General features: G+C 39.9%; 2 protein-coding genes across 2 annotated transcripts; one reads left to right on the top strand and one right to left on the bottom strand.

Moving 5' to 3' along the window:
- Positions 1–3,025: 3,025 nt before the first annotated feature.
- LOC108892256 (dickkopf-related protein 2) lies at positions 3,026–6,883 on the bottom strand. The gene is made up of 5 exons (XM_018689706.2): positions 6,684–6,883; positions 6,239–6,417; positions 5,573–5,729; positions 5,185–5,319; positions 3,026–4,708 (listed from the first exon to the last, which is right to left on the bottom strand). Exons 2-5 carry the CDS (start codon positions 6,407–6,409, stop codon positions 4,296–4,298), a joined length of 876 nt encoding a protein of 291 aa, XP_018545222.1. The 5' UTR covers positions 6,410–6,417; positions 6,684–6,883; the 3' UTR covers positions 3,026–4,295.
- Positions 6,884–15,319: 8,436 nt separating this feature from the next.
- LOC108892266 (NACHT, LRR and PYD domains-containing protein 12-like) lies at positions 15,320–18,555 on the top strand. The gene is given in 7 exon segments (XM_018689720.2): positions 15,320–16,301; positions 16,534–16,632; positions 16,634–16,708; positions 17,218–17,391; positions 17,616–17,789; positions 17,950–18,123; positions 18,232–18,555. Coding segments are annotated over 7 exon segments (1,626 nt in total). The 5' UTR covers positions 15,320–15,381; the 3' UTR covers positions 18,242–18,555.
- Positions 18,556–19,451: the final 896 nt, after the last annotated feature.

The raw sequence follows: 19,451 nt of genomic DNA, 5'->3' as shown, positions 1-19,451 counted from the left end.
AGATATATTTTCTTTCTTATTAATTGATAATAAGTAAGGCTCATAATTTTTACTTTTCATCTTAAGTACTTAGAGATATTAAGTCATAATCACAAGAAAGTATGTCATGAGATCTCATAATTATAATACAGTTAAGGTAGTGAAGAATCTTAGACAGATCTCATAATCGTTGTAAATAATAATTAATATATTATTTTCCATAATCATAATACATCATTATAGCTTCTCATGATAATGATTTAAAAATATATAATGTGGTGGAAATGAGGTTCCACAGCTACGTGTGTGCATGTATAACGTTTCATCAGTTTGTATCATTTCAACACTAAATAAACAAACATGTTTATCCATGTGCAGCAGCTCTGTCAGCATTCTCTGTGTAAATAAAGTTTGAGTCAAAACTGTTCCTGCCCTAGGCTGCTACAGCAAGAAACATCATTATCTGTTCAAAGTTTATCCTGAAACCACAGAGATAAGATAATCTGAAGAGGTTATTATTACTAACAGACCCCCACACAGGCTTGTTTCCCTGCACTTGTGAGGACCCTGATTGACGTTTCATATTCATTAGCCCCTAACCTTAACCTTAAACAACTTCTAACTGGAACCTTGAAACCAAGTCTTAACCTTTAAACAGTACATTAAAGTAGTGAGAACAGGTCTAAATGTCCTTACACTGCAGAAACTGTGAGGACACTAAGGTGGTTTAAAGCTCACATAAGTCCTCACAATGATCACAATACAAGAACCTACTCCCTCACACAGACATATTATCACCATCAACATGTGGTCGGTGTAATGTAAGTATGTCCTATTTTGAATGGCAAATATACAAGTTTTTGTACACTGACATAATGCATTCTCCAGCCTGTACACAATGCTAACCAGACGGCAGAGGTAGATCCACAACCAGCTGAAAACACAACATCTGACTCACTGAATCGGTGACTAACAGTAGAAAGTATGCGCTGTTGTACACAACTGTTGTATTTACACTATTGTCAGAAACAAGAAGGAAAACTGTGTGTGTGTGAAACAAAACTGTGACATCAAGGAAACGGGGAAACACAGATTGCAAAGTGACGATAATGCAGATAACTGTGTGTATGTCACTGACCTGCACTGAACACGTATTAACAGGGAAGATGGGGAACACGGGTTGCATGGAAAAACTCTCTCTCTGTGTGTGTTATCTTTATAACAACCATACCCAAACTAAGGACAGTGATGCCCAACAGCTATCAACCACAAAGAGGAAACACACACACACAGTGAGCCTTCAGAAGATCAAAATCAATTCTAGAAAGGTTTAGCGAAACAAAACCCCCCCACACATGGTCATTAATATCAGCACATACTAGTTTTGTCCTTTGTGGTCAATGAATCTAAACTATGTACGTTTGGAAATTTACTCCAAAGCTGCCTGTCGAGAGAGGCCTATGGAAATAATGGAGCAGCACTGTTGTTGTATTGCAGGGTAGCTAGTTAGCATTAGCATTTAGCACAGTGTGAAAAGAAAAAATGTGACTGTTGTATTCTTTAACAACTCTGAATAGTGACAGAAAAACATACATATATTTTAGCATTTTCAATGAGAAAATTTAGTGATTGAGTTTCGCTGGGGTTGCTTGAGATTAAACATGACGTTAGCTGCTAATGTTAGCCTTCACCTATAACGTAGTATCATTAATGAACAGTTCCCACACAATGAACAGGATTTTGTTTTCTAAAATAAACTGTAACCCCATTAAATATCTTGGCCATTAGTTAGCTAATGTTAGGCTCTTTTTGTGCTTTTAGTTGGAAAAGCTTAAAAAAAGACAAAAACAAATAATATGTTCCTACTGACAAACTACATTTTGTTTGTTTCTTTGTTTTGACTGGAAAAGTTGTTGGTTTTGTAGGTATCAGGAAATTCAAAGATCAAACCATGCTGGAAAGTTTTAGTTGGTTCTCTGTACAGGCAGCTATGAGGTTTGATATTTCTAGCTTCCTATATATTCCTAAAGGTAATAGTGGCATTAAAGGGTTTAATGTCGAATTAAGTTTTAAAAAAGGTTTTAAAAACTAGAAAACATCTGATGTGACTCAGCGAATTCAGACAAAAATAGAAGATCAGATAAAATGATCACATTGAAATTGAGACCTCATAAACTCAGACGTAAAACAATGAAAATGAAGACAGAAATCACCTGTTAGCCCTCTGACAGCTTTGTGGTCATAAATAACTTTTATCTACACAGATTGGATCATTTCCCTGTGTCTTCCCAGGCCCACAGGGATGTCTCCCTCTTTGTTAATCTTATCACCAACCGCTACTGGAAAAAACAGTCACTGCCTGGTTTACAGATACATGTGGTCCAAACAGATGGAGGGCATCTGATATTAAATGTTAGTTCAACATTTCGGGGAAAATGGGAGCTGGAGGAAGGACATTGTTAGCCTGGCCTAACAATAAAGACTGGATACAGGGCTACGTGACCAACACTTCTACAGCTCAAATCAATTTCATTTACATATCACAGATTTGCCTCAAGGGTCATTTGACATTTGTCATTTGAACTTCAGTTTAAATATATTGTTTTTTTCTTTGTTTACTCTTTAAATAAACATAGATGTAAACATAGTCATTTTAACATTTCAGGGGAGGCACAGTGTTAACATCTGATATCTAAGAATATCTCAAGAAAACACACCAAGAAAATTTACTAGCAACCACAGCAGCTGACGTTTGTTGTTGCTAACGTTAGTTTGTTAGCTTGTTAGCCTGTTAGCGTTACTCTTCTTTCACTATAGTACTGGACTGTATTAGATTATAATAATTATAATAATTTAGCCATTATAGCTTAGCCATTTTCCACAACCACACAACTGTAGCATAGAGAGCACACAAGCACACAAAGCTGCATTTAGTAAAACTACTTTATTGAAACTGCTGTACATGGGACAGATAGCACTTTACTGAGTTAGCATCACTCCGAAGTACAAAAATCATACCCGTTAGTTACCCCAAAGTTAGCTAGCTTGTTTACTAGTTAAGATACTATTAGCTAGCAATTACATTTATACTGAATAAATTTATAGAAAATAAGTTTGTCTGCATAACAAGTACTTTCACTTGTGGAGCTTTAAGTACATTTTGCTCACATTTGTAATTTTACTTAAGTAAGCTTTCAAGTGCATAACTTTTACTTGTAATGGAGTATTTTCACTATTTGCTACCAAAAGTAGCAAACAATGTCAATACTTCTTCCTCCATTGAAGACCACGTACTCTTGACCACATAGTATAAATACCTATGTTTGTCCCAAAAAACAGAAACACAAACATTTTGGAAATGACAAATCCTTTTAATTGTAAAGCTTGATTGATTCACAGACTGCCTAACATTACAGAAACCGATAACTGATTCTTAAAGTAGTGGAAACAAACCCCCTAAATAAACTGGCAGAGAGACGCATAAACAAACAAATAATTACGCCAACATTCATCCAAAATATACAGGAACAACTTATAGAAAAATAACTCTCACGACAAAAACAGTGCAATCAAATAGGACGTCTGGACAAACCTCAGGCCTTAAAGTTTGGGCAGGGACAGTTTTGGTTCAACAAGGCGACACTTCACACTCTAGGAAGTAAATATGGATTTGAAGAGTTTCTATTGACAGTTTTAACCTTGGTTAAAATATGCTTTTGTTTGATTTATTACTGTACTGAAATTAGCGAAAGTACATCGTTCCCTTTTTTGTGGGAATAAAAATATTTTTTCATTTTCTAATTTCGATTAATTTCTGTGGCATGGTTTTTCAGAATAACACCACCTGATTGTTATCTTTAGATCTTCAACCACAACAGAGATGCATCAGGGTTTTCAATATCAATGCTTTTCCTATAGGTGTAAATGGGGTTAAGCCGGATCTTAAAGTGGTTTCTGCTCGTCTAGACACCCAGGAGGAAACCAGATCTGAACCACAATAGAGTTTCACATCCCGGCTGAGTTTGTGTTTGAATGCAGCCTGACAGGAAGCTAATTAGCATCAAGATACTGGGACAGTTTTGAGTGGGGGAGTTTTCACAGGTGTAAACAGGTATGGTTATTCACCCCTCCCAACGTTTCACTCGGTCTCACTCTTCTTTTTCTGTCTCTGCCTCTCGTTCCCTCTGGAGTTGGTCATGGGCAAAGCAATGGAGGTCTTTCCTTCCGTCAGTCTTTCCGTCTTCTTTCAGGCCACTCTTCCTCTCACCTCCTTTCTTTCAGTCTGTCTTTCTTTCCATCCGTCCATCCTTCCTTCCTCAGTTTTTCTGGCACACATGAAGTCTCGTTTTTGCCACTGCTGACGAAGATGACGACTTTGCTGATGATGCAGAGGTTGAAGACAACAAAGACGTGTGAGGAGATGAGTGGCGAGATGAAGAGGCGGCAAACTTGGACTTTGCCGCCGCTGCCAGGAGCGATGATGACGACGATGACAAAGATGATGGTAATGAAGGCTGGGCACCGGGCTCTCGCAGTGTTCGACAGGTTAGTCCATCCCCACATGGGCAGCGCTGGAACAGCTCCAGGCCATGGTTCCCCTTGCGGCGGTGGCGTGTACAAACCTGTCCCTCCCGCAACACCGGCTTGCAGATACGAGTCCAGAAGTGACGGGCGCAACATAAACTGTCTGAACAGTCGGATGAGCGCAGACAAGGATCCCCAACTTGACCTGGAAACACAAAGACAGACGCAAAAACAGTTAATAAAAGGTGAAGCAGCAGCAGTAATTATTTTAACCATTAACAATCACATAACCCTTTTCTGCACCATTCAGAAACCAAATAGTTACTTTTTAAATGTAAAAAATTAGGTGTATCATTTCTAAGATTTCTCTCGTCAGCAGCATAAGGGATATTTTGGTGTAAAGAGTGACTTAAAAACTAAAAATGGCTCTAAAAGACCAAATGACATGCCATGAATACTTCTTTATGTCATGTCATGTCGACTGGATGACTATGCTTCTGGTTTTCTAATAATCTGACTAATAGCCTCTGAAAAACAAACAAAAACAGAAAAACTATATTTATTTACTATATTTAAGTAAATCAAGTGGTTTTAGCTGAAGACAATTTCACAACGACGACGAGTTTATTGGGATGATACTTGAAGTGTGAAAGCACCAATTGCAAGAAGACAAAAGTTCACCTTTACTCGTCACTCCCTTGTCGTCCATTCTGCCTCTTTTCCTCCATCCTTTCTTTTTAGATAGTGGACTCATTCCTCCATCTGAGTCTGGGATTCTCTGAGACACAAAACTATCCATGTCAGGAACACAGATATCTGAGGGCAAAAGAGAGGAATAATTATTATTTTATTTGTGGTGAATGCTTGTACGTAGACCTTTCATACGACTACTACTACAACTGCATGATCACTGGATGGAAGCCAACAAATGCCAACAAGAACTGTCCGAGAGGAATAAAGATTTCTCTGTTTATGCCAGAAGAATATACTTTTAATCACTAGATCGAGATTATGAGATGAATAAATCAACATGAGTAGATTGGTGAAATAATAATAATAGTAATCTTACTGTTGCTGCAGCGGTTGCCCGGGCAACACATGCCATCCCTATGGCAACGCCTCTTCCTCCTGCGACAGGTCTGGCAGCGGGAGTGGGCGGGGCCTTTAGTGGGGGCGTGGCAATAGCTCCCCTCACTGCACTCCAGGTCACTCATGCACTGGTAGAGCTGAAAGAAAGACAGAAGGACTCAGTATCGTACAGACTGAACGCTAAACACACGGTTTAGAACTGAACATTGGAAACATTGTTACTGTTGATAACATCAGAAACATTCCAACAGTTCTGTTCATTTAGTTTGAAACATTGTAACAGTCGATAAAGTTTAAGATATGAAACAGTTGTGAAGTTGTGTCTCTGTGACCTGTTGTTTTCAGTTCTAAAGATGTTTTTCCTTTAAACATCTCACATGGATCCACCTTTTAAAAAAGGCCTGAACAGGTAAAATTATGTTTTATTTCACAGAAAGGGCATCATTTAGAGGAAATTCAAATGATTCCAAATTAATGTATCATCTGATGACCTCTCAGATTTATCTGGTGACCCTCTGGAGGGCCCCGAGCCCTTGGTTGGAAACCACTGGACCTAACTATCCAGCTGTATCCGACCTGGTTACAACATTCCTCCACCTCTGGAAAAACAAAGGGAACATTACATCAGACATATGATCCCACTTACCGCCAGGTCCACACTCGGTTCCCACGTGCTGCGGTTCACCGGCAGCGCGTGCCCCTCCCTCAGGATCACCGTCCTGATGGAGTTGAGCCTGACACGCGCCTCGCCGCTACGGGAACACGCCAACAGCACGAGCCCGAGACTCAGCACCATCAGCACCAACCGACGGGTCATGACTGCAGCTAGGAAATAAAATGTTCATTCCGCTTTAAGTTTCTAATCTTTAACCACAACATCTCAGAGACAGAAAAACCATAACTTGCAGTAATGATCAGTGAATCAATAAATGTCATGAACCACAGACACTATGGGGCTACACCTTTATTTTAAATGTCCTGTGCATCATTAGAGTTGATGTTTTGGAAACTTTCAGATCTTAAGAAGAATTCTACAAAATCTAAAACAACTACATGTGACATTTGAAAACACCAAACATTATGTTTCTTACCGGTTGTTTGCAGAGTGAAGTCCTCTACGTTAAATTTCACGCTGAACGACCACAGATGAATCCTGAATGTGTTAAATCCAGTTTCTGATGTTTTCTCTCTCTTGTGTCCAAAATGTCGGTAAAAGACCAAAAAGGCAAAACTCGAACCCTCAGGTGAGAAGAAGACGCGGCTGTTTCACTGCGGGTATGAAGACAGGTGAGATATGCACGGGCTCTGATCCGTTTTATAGGCGCTGCCACGCGCGATCCCGGTCCGCCCACCGCCCGGGCCACGCGCCCCCGCCCCCCTTTCCCGCACCACACATCGATACCCGCGCGCCCCTCCTCTCACCTGCAGCCATCGATACAGGTAGAGACTGAGGGGGATACAAAGAGATGTTTGCCTGCGCCTGTAGTGCAAACAGAACTCAACTCAGCTCTTGTACAAAAGTCCCATTAACAAACTAGCTAAAATGTTAAATTGTTTTTATTCGTCATTTTACTTACAGACCTGCAGAGTCATGTCTGATAAGACAGAAACAGATTTTCTTTGAATATGGAGGATGAGCAAAGACACTGAAATAATCCACTTGGAAAACGTCTGTTAGATGAAAGAAAAAGTTCCTGTTTTTAATATGAAGTTTGGTACATAAACATAAATTACCTGAGCTGTGCAGAATACATAAGAAAAGAATAAGACAAAATGTAACAGTTTGTTTTCTGTTGAATTTTCACTGAATATACTGTTAGCCTAGCCTACTCACATCATTCTCAACATTTATATTAGCAGTTGGACATTTATCACCTTATATCAGGTCAGTATTCAGGTTCATAAAGTATTCAGAATCTTTTGCTCAAGTAAAGCAGTTCAAGATCAAAAAGTACAAAAAGTAAAAGTTTTTGTTGTGTGATAAAATTTCCCATGTGACTATACAGGAGACTTTTACTGATAAATTGTATAAATAAGCAGCATTTTGCTATCACAGTTGGTCAACATGCAGCTAATATCAAATAATAATATTAATTTCATTAGTAGCTCATGTAACGGGAACATTTCACTGCATGTTCTGTGGTGTAGTTGGTTTATAGCCTAACATTAGCTTCTTACTTCAAACATCAGAACAGTGGTGTTCATCTGTGAAGATGATCTGATCAACTAAACTTGAAGGATCAGAAACTTTAGTTGCTCACAGTTTATTTTCTGGAATAATCCAAAACACAATGAAAAAATCCCACTGGCTTTTTGTGGAGGAACCAGGCTGATGCTAACTTCAGGACTGGACACAGAAACACATCATCACTGCAGGACTCTATAACAGTTTCTTAGGAGGAGTTTTCCTTTAACATCATATGAAAATCACACACGTCTGGTTTAAAACAATCAGCACACACGCACATGTTTTTACATATTGTTCTATCTTGATGACAATTAAAACTTGTGACCTTTGGCGGTGACATTTAACCTTTTCCACACTCACGTAACAGCGACACCCCCATGAGTGTTTGTGTGTTTTAAATGCACCGATACAATCTGACCTGCAATCATCGATTGCAGATAAGATACTACAGAGAACCACACAAACAACAGTCAGTCATTATGGGATCATTCAAGAACACACAACATACACACACATTTGCCTTTAGATAAACTGTATTATGTCATCAGTATCACATTTACTCCTGTCACACACTAATTTCCTTGAATGTTTTCCTTACCTGCAGCTCTGTGTATGTATGATATCAGTTTATCTAAAGTGAAACCTAATATTCACCCTCTGTGCTTCAGTGGAAGAAAGGAAAAAGCCTTTTATTTAACCTCTGCTGAGGATACACAGTGTTTGGCCTTGTGTATCACGAACATCATGTACTTAAGAATATATGGTGAAAAAAAAAAAAGTAGAAAGGTACGTTTCCAACTATGTATCCAGTTTTTAGTGTCCTGACAAATTCCAACATAAAAGTAGAAACAAAGTAACGGAACAGTAGACTCCATGTCTGTTAGCATTGATGTTAAACAATACATCCACTAGAGGGCAGCTCAGAGTCAAAGGTTTCTGACTATGACAGACATGGCGATGATAGATGAGGTTGTAATAATGCTAACTCTTGAGAAAACAAGCTGAAGTGAAGTAACAAAATTTCTGACCAACTCACTTGACGTCCTCAAAAAGTTCGGCCATTTTTAGAATTTCTTTATCGTGTTTTGCTTGAACTGTTGGCTTGACTGCCCCCATGATTTCTGGTGGTACGGCTGTGTCTTGTCCATGTCTGTAAACTTTTAGAAAAGGTCCACACTCATGGACAAAATGGACGCCAAGTACGGACAGAAGATCACACATCAATCCCACGGTCTAATCTGACACATTTTATAGAAAACCTTCTCAATCTGAAGTAGCCGAGTGGAACGTGTGCAGTTTGGTCTCTGGAACAGTTGAAAGATCATCTGCCCAAAGATCTCAAGTTATACAAAGATTTAAAGATCTAAAATATGATCTGGAGTCATGTGGGGCCTTAAAGGTGATCAAGAAGATCTGAAAATCAATTTCAGAACAAACAGAGAGCTGGTGTAAAGAAGCTAAAGTGATTCAGATGTTGTTGAGGCCTGAGGAGATAAAAGCATCTATAACTGTTTCTGCATCTCTGGAACTGACGACAGATCTTATTTTCTTATTTTTGCAATATTTCAATTCCTGATTGGACGACGTTTTGTTACTTTTTGCATCAACAGACACAGATGAAAATGAGAGAAATAAAGTGACCACCAGAAAAGAAATATCACAGCCTTACAGTCCAAACCTGCAGAGACAGACAACAATAAAACTGAGATCTGTTTACCTGGAAGGTAAGTGAAACTAATACAACACACACACACACACAGTATCGAGGCTGCCGGCTGTTTCATTCATTAAACTGACATGATAATGAATCCATCTATACAGACACATACACAGATACAAGGATAAATGTGTGTGTGTGGGTAACAGCAGATAACAAATAGAAACAGATGACAGTGACTTTCCCCGAGGGAGTCATCCCAAAGGGATCAATAAAGTCTGTATTTCTATCAGACTCCAACAGGACAATGCTGCCATCCAGAGGTCAACTGCAGGGAACTGCAGGCAAGAGGATGGGATACAAAAAGACAGTTTCTAAGTCTAACTCTAGTCAAGTTTTGGTCTTAAATGAAAAGATAAATGTAAAAAAAAACTTTCATTTTTACTCATAAACTTAATAATAAAAACGAATTATCAAACTTCCTTTGAGTTAGAAAGTCAAATAGAGCTGCAGTGCAGTAAAGGATACTGTGTTAATGAATTTCTAATGACACATTAACAAGGGTTGGTCAGTTGTGATTTATAAATGATATATAAATATATCATATAAATATATATAAAGTCATTAATAAAAGGTTTTCTGTCCAGTCTGTATGTTTTCCCTAATGAAATAAGATAAAGGAAGAGTGAAAAATTAATAAATTAATTAATTACAGTTTATGAACCCTTTATAAAAAGGTGCCATATATTCTATAATAACTACAGGCCTCTGCTCACACCCTGAACAGCTGCTGTAATATAAGTGTAACTGAAACTAACAGCTGATTTTAATCGGATTTCATTTGCAGCCTGGTGATTCATCTGAAGTGAAACTGGTGTAGGAGGAAGTCAGGTGGTCAACTGCTACCAGCTCCAGCTCACTGCTCATGTTGACATCAACATGTTGATGTCAACATGAGCATGTCAACATGAGCAGTGAAACATTAAGGACGAAGATGACAGAAACACTGAAGGTTTATCTTTCTAACTACTTGCTGGTTCCTTCCTCTTTGGGCGTGACATTAACTGAAGTCGTGGAGGTCGGAGAACTGATCCGGTAGGTGAGGATTTAAATGTATTATTCTAATTATTATTGTACAACTGCGCATCTTTATGTGGCTGAATTTATCCGACTCTTGTTTTATCATTAAAACTGGGTCGTCAGATACAATAATGCGTTTGAATAACCTACTGCAGCTCCACGTCAGCATCAGATAATGACTGAGTTTTATTTTATAACCGATGGAAACAACTTTAGCCTGAATTCACTTCACTAACCACCGAGTTAACGGCGGAGCCGGTGAGAATGAAGCCGGAACAATCAGCTGAAAAACAGGAGACAGAATAAAGAGCAAAGAGCAGGAAGAGTTCGTCTGCAGCGACAGAAATGACAGTTTCCTGTTCATTCATTCCTTTGTCAACACATAACAACACAACATTGCCTTGTACTGGTTTTCACCATTTACGGTCACTGTGCCTCTGACTTCCACAATTGCATCCGGACATCAGCGGATTGAGAAGTGAAATGAATAGTTTGGGTTTGGTTCTGGTATACAGTTTCAGTTGTGAGACAGGTCCTCCGACACAAACGTCCAGAGGTCGCTGGTTCCTGGGCTCAGATACGACCAATAAAAGCAAGAGCTTTGTCCTCATGGTATTTATGATAATGACTGTTTGGTTACGTTTGGGAGACGATCAGGTCCCACCGGTGTGAAAGTCCCGTATTTGACTGACCCAGTTTTCCTAGCGTTGACGCTTTTGCTCACAGATATAATTACTACGGCCGTTAGATGTCGTTTAACAACAAGACGTAACTGTGGGTCGTAATACGCTGCTGCATAAAGGACATATGTGGTCTCTTCTTACAGGCGGACTCCAGTCAAGGTGTAAAAATATGAATTTTAAGTGTCACGGCAAAGGGTCTAAATATTTCCCTGAACACAACCACTCGAGTGCTGCCATATCATTCCTGTAGGCTGAGTGGTGAAGTCAGAAGCAGGAGAGATAGAAACCACAGCAGACTGGGTTAGGAGGGTTTCCAGGAAAGGCAGCAGCTTACTGTAACTCCACAGCTTTATAGCCTCTGTAAGATTACCTCGGACTAAAGCCAGATTCAGGGTAAATAAACCCGCCGAGATACGTTGACGTGGAGATTGTATCCAGGGAATGAAAAACGACACACAAGAGGCAGCTCGGGTAGGTTTAAGCGTTGGTCTCAGTTATTTTTAGTTTGTGTTTGAACGGGTAGAAACATCTATTTTAATCTTTATCTTCGTTAACTCAACTGAATTTACAGGAAGCTGTAGATATATTGACATTCAGACTCAGCCACGTTTACCTTTATAATTAGGGCAATGTTAGTCATTCTGAAACCAGACAGCCTACATATGTCTGGAACAAGCAACAAGCTTAAGATCTATCTTCACACCTCTATAAAAGCTTGCCCTTTTGTAGAGCAACAGTCAGTGTCTCTGTGCATCAGTTAAGTGTTAAGACACAGTTTCCCTTCAGAATTTAAAAGAAAATCCTTTTTGTTTAACCAGAAACATCACCATATATCACGACCAGACTCCACTGACAAAAACAGGAATTTTACTGAGCAGAACACAGGAGATGCTGGAACAAAGTTTGTGTTATTTTGTGGTACTTTTACCAGTAGTTTGTGTTTTGCAATCAGTGGTTTACAGTCACAGTTCCAGACTCTACAGCTCCAGAACCAAAATACCTGCAGAGACAGGGAAATGTTAATCACAGGCATTTTGGGGATATGAATGAGTACAGATGAGCAATGTCTGAGCAACACAAAGATATTCAGTCTTCAGTGAAGGGGAATTCCACAGTAATTAACTCAGTAACAATGAGGGCTCAGTCTATTCAGTTCAGCTCCAGGACTCAGAGTCAAAGATTTGTTTGTTTGTTTGTTTGTGGACTGAGCAGCTGAGCTGTTAGTAAACAATGCAAATTGCAAACAAATTTACGGACGGCAATGTTGTATTCCCACTGAGATCATCTCTGACTGGCAATGTCAGCTGGTCGCCTTAAATCACTGTAACACACACGCTTTAGTCATCAACAGAAATAGAAATTGTTAATGCAGACACAGGCTCTGTTTTGCTGACGGTAGAACCAGATGTATGAACCAGAGGGAGGGAGTCTGAATCAACACATGATTAACTGCAAAACGTAATTCATCATCATTAGTTGTTTCAGTTATTCTTTTGTATGAAATAGAAGCTTAGAAATGTGGGAGAGTGAAATGAAGATTCAGTGGAGAGGAATTGGGAGGTACCATAGGAAGGAATGGGAGGAAGAGTTACAGATAAACTTACATCAGAAGAAATGATGCAAGAAATGTTGAAAACTGTTTCTGGTTGAGACATGCAAGCCTGGGAAAGGCCAGAACAAGTAGTAATATCTGTCTAGACTGTAAGTGTCTGGTTTCTGTTTTCATGTCACTCATTTTCTGATCTTAGTTTTTTTTTTTTGGAGAGTGAATTTAAATGTTTGTTTTTACTCATGTTGTTTTTGAAGGAAGACTTGTGATCTCATGTGGAAGCTAAAAAAATATAAATCAAGTCAATGAAAAACATTAAAATAATAAACTGTTTACATGAAATGAAGGCACTTCTACTTCTGATCATGTTAATTGTGTTTGTGTGTTTGTTGTGGTATTAGATTACCTCTCTGATGATTTGAAGCGATAAAGATAAGTGTTCATATGGAGGAAGAGAAGGAACAAGCAAATCTCCAGGACACAGCTGTCTGTCGTTAAAGAGCGACCAGTCCATGGGACATCCTGTGTTGTTTGCCAATGAACCTGCACCAACTGTGTCCACAAAGTAAGTGGACTGCTCATGCTTTAATAAGACACAGAAAACATGGCATGTATAAAATTGCATGTGTTGTTACTTGTCTTACATCAAACTGTATTTTGTAAGATGTTGCAAGAGAGCAGAGTCAGTGGAGTCCGGAGGTCAGTCCACAGGGGGCAGCTACTGCTGTGGTTCCTCTCCAGGTCTCAGTAATGAGCCTCAATCGTCATCTGCAAAGTAAGAAGTCCCATAGAAACAGTACTAGGAAGGTCACCACATCACCACATCAGTCAATTGTTAACAGAAGAAGAAGGTAGTAATCTTTCAGGTGGTTTCCTAGTGGAGCTTTTAGGGGGTATTTCAGGCTTTTTAAACGTTTAAAAACGTTTTTAGGACCAGTGGTTAGACTTTCTGACTAGAAATCCATTTAAAGCATATTGAAGACTTTAGAGCAGATATCAAGTAGAGATACAGGGATGAGAATATAAACACAGTATATGCAGTTCTGATATTTCTGTGGCAGTATGAGACAGAATATTTTGTTAAAAATGAATAATTGAAGGTTTTCAGTGATGATGACCTGCCTTTATTTCCGCAGAGAGAGGAAGAGACGTAGCTGTGGTGTTGAGGAGGAGCTGCTGTCCTGCTTACTCCAGAGTCTGGAGATTTTAAACTGTGGACACTTTTCCAGCAACCATCATGTCACCTCTAACTGGGACCGGTCTGGCTCATCTGGAGCCTGTATTCAGTGTGGAAAAAGATCCAGGACAAACCCTGAACAGACAAGCACAGCAGAGGGTAAGATCAGTCACATTTTTCTATGTGTTATGCACTTTTAAAGTTACTCAAAGCTCTGTAGAGTCCTGGTACCATCAGAAATTTAAAAAGATTACTTTCCCTGTCATATTTAAAGGCCAAAATATTTAAATAAAATTTAAATATAAACTCCAGAATCTGGCACTGTTGTTTTTTTGTGTATGTGCCTATGTTTCATTTATGTGAGCTATGATGTTGTGTGTTGTGATTTGTTTTGATAAATAAGCATTGTGACCATACATAAGGTGTGTAATCACATGTGGAAACAAAGTTGCTCACATTTGACAGTAAACATTGGAAAAAAAACAACTGGTCAACAACTTTGATGCACAAGACAAACACTAAAGTATTTAAGATACACAAAAGCTTAATAATATCTTTTTCCTCTACAGCAAATGAACATCTGCAGGAGGTTTTAGATGAACATAAGATCAGTCTGAGGAGGAGATGTGAACGTGTGACTGAAGGAACTGATGGAACAGGAAGTAGAACCCTCCTCAACAGGATCTACACTGAGCTCTACATCACAGAGGGACAGAGTGAAGAGGTTAATACCCAACATGAGGTGAGGCAGCTGGAGACAGCTTCCAAGGAGAAGACCCTCCATGACACTCCAATCAGGTGCCAGGACATCTTTAAAGCCTTACCTGACCAACAGAGACACATCAGAGTGGTTCTGACCAACGGCGTCGCTGGTGTTGGAAAAACCTTCTCAGTGCTGAAGTTCACTCTGGACTGGGCAGAGGGCTTGGAAAACCAAGATGTCAGTCTGCTGGTTCTGCTTTCGTTCAGGGAGCTGAACCTGATCAGAGATGAGCAGTACAGTCTTCTCACGCTGCTCCATGTTTTCCATCCAACATTACAGAAGGTCACAGCAGAGAAGCTGGCTGTCTGTAAAGTTCTGTTCATCTTTGACGGCCTGGATGAAAGCAGACTTTCACTGGATTTCAACAACAGGAAGGTTGTGTCTGACGTCACACAGAAGTCATCAGTCAACGAGCTGCTGACAAACCTCATCCAGGGGAATCTGCTTCCCTCGGCTCTGGTCTGGATAACCTCCAGACCTGCAGCGGCCAATCAGATCCCTCCTTCATGTGTTGACAGGGTAACAGAAGTACGAGGCTTCACTGACCCACAGAAGGAGGAGTACTTCAGGAGGAGATCCAGTGATGAAGAGCTGTCCAACAGAACCATCTCACACATCAAGACCTCCAGGAGCCTCCACATCATGTGTCAATCCCAGTCTTCTGCTGGATCACTGCTACAGTTCTGGAGCACATGTTGACTACAGAGCAGAGAGGAGAGCTGCCCAAGACCCTGACTGACCTGTACTCACACTTCCTGCTGGTTCAGACAAAGAGGAAGAAGAACAAGTACCATGAGGGACATGAGACGAGTCCACAGGAGCTGACGGAGGCTGACAGGGAAGTTCTTCTGAAGCTGGGGAGGCTGGCGTTTGAACAACTGGAGAAAGGAAACATCATGTTCTACCAAGAAGACCTGGAGCAGTGTGGTCTTGATGTGACAGAGGCCTTGGTGTACTCAGGAGTTTGTACAGAGATCTTCAAAAGAGAGAGTGTGATCTTCCAGAAAACAGTCTACTGCTTTGTTCATCTGAGCGTTCAGGAGTTTCTGGCTGCAGTCTACATGTTCCGCTGTTTCACCAACAGGAACACACAGGTACTGGAGGACTTCCTAGGAACTCTCTGGGGTAGGTTTCGTCACTGTGATCCATCATTGGACACATTCCTAAGGAAAGCAATAGATGTATCATTAAAGAGCAGAAATGGCCACCTGGATTTCTTTGTTCGCTTTCTTCATGGTCTTTCATTGGAGTCCAACCAGAGACTCTTAGGAGGCCTGCTGGGTCAGACAGAGAACAGTCCAGAAAGCATCCAGAAAGCAATCCACAACCTAAAGGAGATGAGCACCTACAACACCTCTCCTGACAGAAGCATCAACATTTTCCACTGTCTGATGGAGATGAACGACCACTCAGTCCATCAGGAGATCCAAGAGTTCCTGAAGTCAGAGAACAGATCAGAGCAGAGACTCTCTGAGGTCCACTGCTCAGCTCTGGCCTACATGCTGCAGGTATCAGAGGATGTCCTGGATGTAGTGGACGTGAATGCAACAAGGACGTCCGAGGAGGGACGACTCAGGCTGATCCCAGCTGTAAGGAACTGCAGGAAGGCTCGGTAAGTTTGAGCCCTCCATTCTGGATGTTTTGAAGATCTGTGCAAGGATTTTAGCAAAGAAGAAGTGGATCAAGTACCTGCAGATCAGATTATTTAACCTTAGAAAAGGAGAACAGAGTATTATTGCTGACAGAGTATATACTGCTTAACAAGTTACTTGTATTCTGTATAAATGCAGAGACTCAGACTCTTCTTTGGTTCAGTAATGCCTTATCCTCCATTACATTTGCAGACTTCCTGACTGTCGACTGTCAGAGATTCATTGTGAAGTTGTGGCCTCAGCTCTAAAGTCCAACCCCTCCCATCTGAGAGAACTGGACCTGAGTAACAACAAGTTGCAGGCTTCCAGGAGTGAGGGTTCTCTCGGCTGGACTGGAGAGTCCAAACTGTAAACTGGAGTCTCTCAGGTCAGACAGCTCAGTTTAATTAGTTCTGTGTTTAAATAGCAGGTTTTCCTTAACCTGTAGTGCAAATTGTGATTACACCACTGTGCATTGTGCAACATCCTTCACTAATGATGCATCCTTGATATTAATGGTTCTGCGCAAAACTGGTGTGAATGTGGGCTGTATCACTCGATAACCGGTTCAAGAACCAAGGAAAAGAGCTTTAAAGGCCAAAAGTCAAAGGAAAATGGACTTGATTTAGATTCATGAAGACATTTTACCTCTCATCTAAAAGGCTTTGTCAGTCCTCATCTTTAAGACTTAAAGCAGGTCTCTTTGCTTTTGACCAAGCATATCTGGATTTCTAGTGACCAATAAAGGAATTAAAGCTTGTAATGTTTCCACAGTTGCTTCAGATGTGGTGATTGCCTTCAATTCAGTCCACTGAGTCAACATTCAAGGTTATGTTGTATGCTGAACAAGGCTTTGCCAGTCCTCCTTACGTGTTTTGTTCCTCATTCTCCATTCAGGTTAAGTGATTGCTGGCTGTTAGCAAGCTGCTGTTCTTTCCTGGCCTCTGCCCTGAAGTCCAACACCTCCAGCCTGAGAGAGCTGGACCTGAGCAACAACAAGCTGCAGGATTCAGGAGTGGAGCAGCTGTCTTCTGGACTGGAGAGTCCAAACTGTAGATTGGAGACTCTCAGGTCAGGAGACTTGATTTTGGCTCGGTTTTGAAATGGCTATTATAGAAATGTTATGAATAAACATCAGCCCCAGATCTATATCTAAGACAAAAACTAACTTTAATAAATAAAATTAAAACTTCTTGTTGTCTGTTGAGATTAATTGCTAACAACCGGTGGTTGAAATAAAAAACGGATCATTTAATTTGGGATTTGTACAACAGCATCTTTTTTTTTCCATTCAGTTTGAAGCACTGCAGCTTGTCAGAAAGCAGCTGTAATTTTCTGGCCTCAGCTCTGAAGTCCAACCCGTCCCATCTGAGAGACCTGGATATGAGTTATAACAAGCTGCAGGATTCAGGAGTGGGGCTACTCTGTGTTGGACTGGAGAGTCCAAACTGTCGACTGGAGACTCTGAGGTGAGAAGCATTTCACAGTTCTGCATTAAAGAAATAAGTCCTTTACTTAAAACATCATCTTCATTAGTTGTGATAAAGTTTTTATCACTGTTTTAGGAATATGAAATGTTGCAGGTTTTCCATAAGACAGTCTCTAACTATTGATTTGTTCTGTATTCAGACTGAGTTTCTGCAGCTTAACAGAGAGCAGCTGTATTTTTTTGGCCTCGGCTCTGACGCTGAACCCCTCACATCTGAGAGAGCTTGACCTGAGGGACAACAAGCTGCAGGGTTCAGGAGTGAAGGAGCTGTACAAGAGACTCAAGAGTCCACGATATAGGCTAGAGATTCTGAGGTCAGTTCTGGTTCTGACAGAAAATATTGTTTTTATGAAAACACTGAGCCTGAAGCTTGTTGTACTCATGTGTTGTCTGTAACCTTGCTGTTGTGCTCTTCCTTAAAGGTTGAAATAAACAGAGAAAGATTTCAAAAGGAAGGGAGTCCCATCAACAACCTTACAGAGAAGCGTCGTCACAGAACTGCAAGATGTTCAAGAGAATCGTAGCATTACTTCAGGATCCCTGTAACCTCTTCAAAAATGAAAATGAACTGTGAAGGATTCATGTTACTTCCAATGAATCCCTGGGACTAACACGACTGTTTGAATACTGTTTGAATGTTCATTTCATTTTAAGTGTTTTAATGAAATTCTGTAAAGCAACAAAACCAGCAATTTGACTGAGTTTTGAGACCTCTGCTGGTGAAAAATGTCTCCTTGTCAAACAAGTGTCTGGTTTCTCTAGACTGTTTTTCAGTTAGTTTTTTATTAAGTAACACCCCAGACAGCAAACCACTTTTTAGCTTTGTTTTACACATTGTTTTATTTCAGTCCTCTGCACAGCCCTGTGTGTTTGCACTTACACATATTTGCACTTTTTTGGGGGGGCTTTAATTATAGGACAGTGAGAGAGACAGGAGAGAGTGGACTTTATGGCATGCAGTAAGGTCAGTCAGATCGGAGTTGAACCAGGTCTGCATGCTCAGACCACTATGACACATGGTACGCTGCTCAGACCTAGGCGACATGGTACACCTACATTCATGTATTTTTTTTTTTTATTTTTTTTAGTTTCATGATTTAGTCCAGACTGCAATCATTCATTCAAATATCTTCACTTTGAATAACTGTATTGGCTATAATGTCTTTTTTGCTGCATCTTTTCTCACTGTTGACTGTTTACATTAACATTATACAGATTTTTTAAATAAATGGGACTAAAAGCAACAATGAGCAAGTCTACTTTAAATTTTAAATATTTATCATAATTTTTATCACAATCTCTTATTGTATTTAAATCTCTTCTATAGTGCACAGTCTGTCTTCGTGGAGCACCCACAATTTCGTTGTACTTAATTGTACAATGACAATAAAGCCTATTCTATTCTGTTCTATTCTGATTTATTTTATTTGCAAAAATGGAAAATGACACTTCAGTTTGGATGTGGAAATTTTATCAAATGTGATTTACTCAGTGATGCTTATTTACTCTTTTTTTCTTTTTGTTATACATGTGCTTTGTAATTTGTATGATCATCTATTTGATTTTTTTTCTGTATGAAGCAAAACTTTTTGTGCAGTGCAGAAAACTCAATATTTAACTTGTGCACTCTTGAAAAAAGTAT

Source organism: Lates calcarifer, linkage group LG9 (genome assembly GCF_001640805.2).
Source record: "Lates calcarifer isolate ASB-BC8 linkage group LG9, TLL_Latcal_v3, whole genome shotgun sequence".
NCBI lineage: Eukaryota > Metazoa > Chordata > Actinopteri > Centropomidae > Lates > Lates calcarifer.
Note: the sequence above shows the minus strand (reverse complement) of the source record. Positions and strands in the feature narration are given on the sequence as shown.